This window comes from Pipistrellus kuhlii, unplaced genomic scaffold (genome assembly GCF_014108245.1).
Source record: "Pipistrellus kuhlii isolate mPipKuh1 unplaced genomic scaffold, mPipKuh1.p scaffold_m20_p_5, whole genome shotgun sequence".
NCBI lineage: Eukaryota > Metazoa > Chordata > Mammalia > Chiroptera > Vespertilionidae > Pipistrellus > Pipistrellus kuhlii.
Genome location: NW_023425551.1, coordinates 13017738 through 13026046, shown reverse-complemented (window position 1 = coordinate 13026046; position 8309 = coordinate 13017738). Strand labels below are relative to the sequence as shown.

The 8309-nt window shown below is 36.0% G+C and overlaps 1 protein-coding gene across 1 annotated transcript in view; it reads right to left on the bottom strand.

The window, feature by feature from the left end:
* Window positions 1-305: 305 nt before the first annotated feature.
* The window catches only part of RSPO3 (R-spondin 3), an 84027-nt gene continuing 76023 nt past the window's right edge, over window positions 306-8309 (bottom strand). The window contains exon 5 of the mRNA XM_036413636.2: window positions 306-1512. Coding sequence (XP_036269529.1) covers window positions 1325-1512 — 188 coding nt within the window. The 3' untranslated portion in view covers window positions 306-1324. The remainder of the gene's footprint in view (window positions 1513-8309) is intronic.

The window sequence follows — 8309 nt, the reverse complement described above, 5'->3', positions numbered from 1 at the left end:
AGATGTTCACGATGTAGGAAAAACCAACATACAAGAAAAAATGCTAATTTCTAAGCAATAAAATAGTGCAATAATTTAGGAAGGCCTTTACATCTATGACCAGGATTTTGTTGATTAAAATAAGAAAATAAATTGAGTAAATATCTCCTAATACCCTCTAAATAAATATCCAAAGATGGAGTTGAAAAAAAAAAACCACAATAGAAATGTAATATGTTCTGACTTACATAGGACGTAGAATTATCTTTTCTAATCCATGAGACTGCGAGAGAAACAACTTCCCAATAAAACAAAATGAACCAAACTTTAAAAACTATCAACAAATATATTTATTGTGGTGGCTTTCCCCCCTACTAGATACACCTTGTTAGAAAGTAGTATCCTTTTTAGTTCAGGTGGACCATTAAGCAGGTAATAAACTTGCTTCTCCCTCATTGAGAAAGAAAACACATAACTTTGCAAACATGTTATATTCTCCTTGCTCTAGTTTTTTGTGTTCTGTGAATCAGAATCTTCTAATAAGTATGACTTTGGAAGTAAGTTACAGGTACATGTTTACAGACTTATATAACCCAAGGGGTAGCAGAGGCTGAAGCACACAGTGCTGACATAGAGTGGAGCCTGTTCCGGGGAATCACAACCCTTCACAGTTTTGGAAAGCACAAACGTCATCTCGAACTCGATGGTTTCTTCCACAGTTTGCTTTTCTCCAGTCCCAGGCAGTATAGTTAACTCTAGGTGCACTCTCATGCTTCTTGCAGAACAGGACGCGGGCCATAGAACTGTTCTTAAAACAGTTGCTTCCGCGGTGATAGTTCTTAGGATTCCAAATGCCAGGCCCTAGCATTGGAGCACTTTCTAGATCTCCTGGACAAACAGTACTGTCCTTGGAAAGATGTGATCTCATATTTATTTTGAAGGGATACTGTATCTTTGAATTTGCAGAATTAGCCTTTGCTTCTTAAAATAATACCTTGAAAAAAAAAATTTTTTTTTTTAATAGGGAAAAGATGTTGCTTCTCCAGATGTCTTCATTAGGTTGTTAGAACTTAGAGCCTATTGGTAATTATGTACAAACGTTCTTGACTCTTAAAAATGCACAGAAGCACGTAAGATAACTGTTCGAAAGCATCCCTTCTTTGAACTTTGGGCTCTGTTGTTGTTGATTATGCTGGTATGAAGATAAAACGGCTATTTGGAATGTTGTTTGGACCGAGCAGTGACTGACACGTTGTCCATTTGTGATCCTAATGGCTAGAGACCTGTCCTGGGCATCTGGTTGAGATAGCAGCGTCACGAGTCTACGACAACCTCACAGGACCCTTTAATGCCCCGTGCTGACGGATACCGATTTCTGTTGTTTATCTTGGGCCTTTCGCTTCTTCTGCTGCTGTTTACTTTCTCGTTGTTCGGGGGTTTCTCTGCTGGGTTCCAGAGCTTTGTTATCAGGCACTGCATCCTTATTTTCTTCTTTATTAAGTTTTTTTCTTTTCCTCTCCCTTCCTTTTTTTCCTGAAATGAAAGGATACGCCTTTAAAATATACATTCAATCATGTTCTATTTGGTTATTCTAAGTCTTTTTTTTTTTTTTTTAAACGAGTTAATTTCCTCTTGGGTTGCATACTATACTCATAGATGCCAAATATCTACTATTTAAATCATTCACTCAACTACTCTTCTTAAGTCCATTTTATATTTCAAGCAATATAAACATAAAACACATACAAAATATAACAAAGCAATTAGTAGATAACAGTTCTGAACACTAGAGGGTTTTATTGTTATAAGTTTGGTAATATTTTACTTGATAGTTATTTATGGATACTTAATAGAAAGTTTTGAATATTTCTTGCCACATAAGGAATTTATCAGTGAGTATATATTATCTGGCTCTTATTAAGGCACTACTTTATATTCAAATTTTTCCAAGTAGCATTTACATATTTGCAATGTGTCAATATATCTGCATGCCATCTACTAGAACTAATTTATGTAACAAATATGCAAAAAGATAGTCCATGAAGAATATCAAGATAGCTGTACATACTTTAACATGAATATTTGTAGGTTGATTTTAGTTTCCAGGTGCAGTGGTGACTATAACACCAATAACCCTATAGTATATGCTGTAAAGCAGGAACATTGTGCATCATTCAATCAAATTAGTTGATAATTATTGTATGTATATTGGCTTTCATGGAGGTCTCTGACATTAAGCTGGGTTTGAGGCAAAGATTTAAATCAGGTTCACACTATGAGGCATTTTACAAAGTAGAATCAACATAATTTTAAAGGTTTTCATGTGGAAAGGCATATAGTGAGGTAGACTGGAGCCTGGGTAAAGAACTGAGTTTCTTTCTGTCGGCACTGGAGAATGGCTGAAGATTTTAGAAAAGAATAATATAATTAAAGAGCATGAGCCTGGCATCAAATAGGGCAGGTTGTTTTTATTTCTTTCCAAATAGTGAGTTAACTAGATGTTTTACTACTATGTAGGCATTTCACATATACAGTGAACAATGTAAAATAATTTCTGAGAGCATGATTTTAGGAGCACCCATTAAAACATAAATCCCAATGAGAAATTACTAATTCAATATCATAGTAAATGAAAATTAAGAACTAACTATTCCTTGATGTAGAACAAATTCTGATAACTCATGTTCCCACCTACAAAGCCATGTAAAATTTGATATTAGTCTCTGTCTACAAAAAGCTGCTTTGGACAAAGGGGAAATTATTTGCATGAGAGAACCAAAATATTTTCATGTCCTGAAATAGGCTGCAAATATTGAATTCAGTGGTTTGGCTTTCCTTTCCTTGAGCTCTGGTTTCAGTATCCTAGGGAGCAATATTATTAATAGTGCATATGTGTACTCAGCCAATACAGTCTCCTTGGATTAATGATTTTATGCCACAACTAGCTTTGTCTGAGACTATATTTATAAAAGCTTCCAGTTACTTTATCAAAACCTGCCTTGCTAGGCTCAACATAACACACCTCCAAATTCTGGACTGTGAAAGGACAGTTAACAAAAATGGGAATTCAGACCACTGTAAAGCAAATATCAGATTGTTTTGGATATGTAAAGATGAACAAAAAATATTAGAGTTGACTATGAGGCCTGATGTAGCAATCCCCTTCTTCTTTTTGCTTAAAAGAATATGTCTGGATTAATAAGATTCTGTGGAAGAAATCCATGTTTTGTTTTGCCTTGTGTCCCCCCCCCCCCCCCCAATACTGGCTTTAAATACTACACATTGGAAGTGTTGACTTGCACTTAGTAACTAAACAGAGGAAACTGAAGAGTAAATTTACCTTACTGAATATGTAGCATAGTTTAATTTTCATCAATCCTCACCAATTGAAAGAATGAAATGCTTGTTTTCATGGTATGTGCTTGGTTTTCAGAAGGACATGGCCACAGAGGTTAAGTTACATAATATTTCCATTTTGAGGAGCATTTTGGAGGTGTTCAAGTTCAACTCTAAAAAAATTGCCCGTGAAAATCATTCCAAAGTTGCATGAAAACTACTGACCCCAAACAAAATGTTACTTTTTATGGAAATCATCCAAAAGTTCAGTGTTTGACATTGTTCTCTTGATGATGATCCAACATCTTACAGCTGTGACCCCAACCATAATGTTTTGAACACATAAGTAATAGGTTGTTTTTTTTCCTGGTCATAGATTGATTTATATGTTTTTTAGCCACTTGTGACAACATACTCAACTTACAGTGCATTTCTGCTTATTAGCAAGCTGATAGGATTATTTCTTAAGACAGGCAGAAACATTTTTGGAAGTAGCTTGCATTATAGTTTTATAATCCAAGGAATAGCTATTGAGTCTGGGCGGTGAGTGAAAGGGGAGGCTCTAGTAAAGCAACAGGAAACTAGCACATTGTACATTGTTGTTGCCCAACAGAGAGCTATTGCACAACAGAAAAATGGGATTATTATTTTTTACAGGCCATGTGTTCGTGGTTGGAAATGCTAACTACCCTTTTGCATAAATAGTATATTTTCCTCTTGTCCAAGAAATAAAATAGAAATGCAGAAGAGTGGCTGTAGTCCATTAAAATTCATGTGCAATTTGGGAAATTTTGCAAGGTTTTCATTAGAAAGGCCTCCTTTTTCTCTTCTGGTGACTTTTCCTTGATGTGGTCAATAGTTATATATATATAAATTTTTTTTTGGGGGGGTGATTTTGCAAGCTAAGCATTCTGGTTATTACAATCTTACATGTATATTTTTTGTCTTTTCATTCATTGATTATGTGTGTGTGTACATGCACACGTGCCCTAGAATTGAGTTGTAGATTGTTCTTATGATTAAAAGAATGTTCATCTTCCCTTTTTAAAAAAAAAAATATTTTATTGATTTTTTTTTTTTCAGAGAGGAAGAGAGAGGGATAGAGAATTAGAAACATTGATCAGCTGCCTCCTGCAAACCCCCCACTGGGGATGTGCCCACAACCAAGATACATGCCCTTGACTGGAATCGAACCTGGAACTTTTCAGTCTGCAGGCCAATGCTCTATCTACTGAGCCAAACCGGTTTTGGCCGTTCATCTTCCCTTAATGTTCTAGCCGAAAGAGTGGTGTTTGGGGGAAACGCCCAACGTCAAAAGGGAAACGCCCACTAGTAATCAAGTACAAGTCGAGCTCCAACAGGGAGGCACTATGGGGTCATGTTGTAGACCACGGTCTTTAGAGTCAGAATACCCATGGTGTTCAAATTCTAGGTCTGCCACTACTGTTGTGTGGCTTTTGGCACTCACATTGTTGGAATCTCTCAGAATTAATTGCCTGATATTTAAAATGTAGATAATCATTAATACTTGTTAAACTCTGTAAGGATTACACAAGATGCCTGGCACACATTGATCACAGGAGAAGTGAAAGCTAATGTCATGAACTCATTCCACAAACATGAATTAAACCTTGACTCCATGCTAAAAACTGTGCTAAAACCTGGAGATACGAGAGAGCGATGGAGACAGACACAATGAGAGTCACAAGCTAATACTGAAATAGAGCTATGCACAAGATCTTTTTGGGAGCACAGAAAGGAGAGCATTGAACTCTTCCAATGGAGATGGACAAAGACTCCCCAGATGGGGTGATGTTTGAGCTGAGCCTTAAAGAATGAGTGCGAGTTTCCCAGGATGATGAGGGAAGAAGGATTGTGGGGCAGTGTCAATGGCAGGAAGGCATGCAAGGACAAAGTGAATCTGGAAAACTGAAAGTAGCCTTCCTTGGTTTGATCATGGTTTATATATAGGACATTACCCAGGAAACTGGAGCGATATACAGGACTCGATTGCCATATTGGGAGTTTGTCCTGAGAACCAGTGGTACTGAAAACTGGAGCAGGGAAAATATCAACCTGAAAGCAGGGCAGAGTTTCAGTGTTTCTGTGACTAGTGTAGAAAGGCCAACAAGTTGTTTTGGGATAAACTTGGTTTCCTATTTCATAAACACTTCTGTAAGTAGTAAGAATTCATACAGGAGTATAGGCAGTGACTAGTATTCAGACCACATAGCCACATATTAGTTAAGATTTTGTTGCAAACCAGTACCACACGATTGGATAGGTGATTGAGATTTTGGGGATTCTGAAATTAATGTTGAATGAATACAAAGATAGAGTCATTATGTAAGCACTTCCTCAGGCCTTTTGCAGACCAGGTTTCCAAGCATAGATGGCTTTTAAAAATGCAGAGTTTTAGGCCTCACCCATGGAGATTATGATTCAGTAGTTCTAATGATGGGCCCAGGAACCTGTAGTTAATGACAAGTTCACCCCCATTCTATTCTGATGTGTAGCACATTTAAGAACCATAGCTGGAGATCAAAAGAAGATCCAATTTCCTTAAACATATACTCTCAAAATTTATTTCACATCATATAATTTCTCATTTAATCTCTCCTATATTTTCCCAGTGGATAGCAAATATTTTTGGCTTACTGTTGCTACTAATACTTTACAATATATTTTTATTGATTTCAGAGAGGAAGGGAGAGGGAGATAGAAACATCAATGATGAGAGAGAATCATTGATTGGCTGCCTCCTGCATGCCCTACACTGGGAATTGAACCAGAGCTTCCTGGTTCATAGGTCAACACTCAACCACTCAGCCACACCAGCCAGGCATGTTGCTACTAATTTTTAAGACAGGTTTTCTGATTAGGTACATTTGACATAGTTTCCTAGATACAAAATAAAAATTAGTTGCTAATTGTATTTTTAAAACCTGTTCAAATAGAAATATAAACTAGAAACCATAAAGATGTAAGAAGAAAAAAGAGAGAAGAAAATGATGAGTTATTTTTCCTAAGTTTTATATTACGATAAATATTTAAGTTCCAAATGAAAATGGAAACCATAGAAAATGCTCAATAACCCTTTTAATTGTAACAAGGTTATGAATAAAAAAGATTACTTCCATATAATCAAAAATAGAATTGATTTATTGAAAATTACTTAAAATGTAAATATCAGTGCATGATTTTCTGGATAGTTAGAAACATCTGTGTTGTGCGTAGGTCTTTAGAAAAGCTACCGCTTAGTGAACTTCTTAAAAGACACCACTAAGGGGAGCCATTGAGCTTTAAGTAGCTCCAGTTCCAAGACAAACCCATTTTTTTTCTCTCAAGAAGCTAAAAATGTATCCCACACTCTATTCTGAGAACTAAATATCACTGAATTTGCCACTCAACCCAATTAAATAATTATCCCATTCAAATTTAATTTTTCTGCTAGGTCTTTTCTCTTTATTGGGTATGGGATAAAATTGTTGAACACCCATGGCTTTATACACTTCAAAAAGGCACACATGGTGTGAAAATGCAGTTAATGTGATGATTTTTTAATGTAGACTTGCACTGGATTTTTATGCATAGAGAATGAAAAGCCCAACTTTTGTTCTTTTTAGTTACATTTGCAAAGGCAGGGGAATTGCTACATTATAAGAACTTCAGCAAATACGATCTATTGTATAGATTGATATATATTTAGAAGCATTTGATTGGTGCTTTATATGTAAACAGAAGAGCTTGACAATGGTGAAAAACATAGCTGAAAGCCAGCAAGACTACCTCCTTTTAAGCTACATTATTACCAAATGGAATTGTTTTTGAGAAATGCATTCAAACCTTTTGTCTTTTGTTTGCGTGTTTCTTTTAATAAAATAGAAATACTATTTCAACCTAGAAATTTATAACATTGTGGTGGAAATTTAAATAATAGATAACTTTAAAATGGGAACTTAATTTCTCTAAATTGAAATGTAAAGCTACCTGAATTATCTACTCCATCATTTTAACACATGAATTAATTTAACTGGATTTCTATTTAACTTCCAAGATGTTTCTGATTGGTTATTCACAGAGAAATAATTTGACACATCATTGCACACCCCACTAGATGTTCTTAATTTGGGAAAATTACCATCAACCCATTTTTGCAAAGTTAGCTCTGATCATTAAAACATATTAAGATGGAAATAGCATTTTGCCACCAATCAAAAAGAGCCAGTTTAAGAGATGCGTTCTGTTTGTGTTACATTCTTTTGGGAGTTCTGAAATAAGACTGTCTTGGTGTAAAACAAGGAGAGTAAACTTAAGGACGTGAAAGGATAAACTCAAGCTTCTTAACATGCCTGCAGGGTCCTTGCCCGGTGACCTCGTTTCTGTAGCCTCACACTTCTCCTCCTAGTGCCCCCTGCACTCCACTCACCACAACCAACACTATTTATTGGCCCCGTATATTTTATACATCAACCTAAAATGCCTTCTTTATTGCTTGCACTCACCCTAACCTTTCCCTAAAATATGATTCTATTTTTTTTGCTCCAAAAACTTCCAGTTTGTAACCTGCTACAATTTAATCAAGAGTCGGTGACTTGGAGATCTGCTTTTAAAAACAGATAATGATAACAAAAATTTAATGAATAGTTATGCGTATCAGGCATATTTCTAAGCAAGAGCGCCGTGTCTAGAATCTCTATTATAACCCCCTTTAACAGATGAGGAAAACGAGGGCTTTTCACCCCCGTACCTCTCTGCTCCCACATCACGTCTCCATAGAGCACAGTGTGACCTGGCATCCTTGTTTTATTTCACACATAAGCCACTGGGGGGAAAAAGAGACCAGGTGTGAACTTATTAAATAGATGTGTTTTATAAAAATTAAGGTTAAGAACTTATTTACCCTATTGAAATTTGAATTTTCTGAGCAGCAAGTCACTCATCAGAGTCTAATAGTGTTTTGTGTCAATACCATTCAGTTACCTCATTCTCTA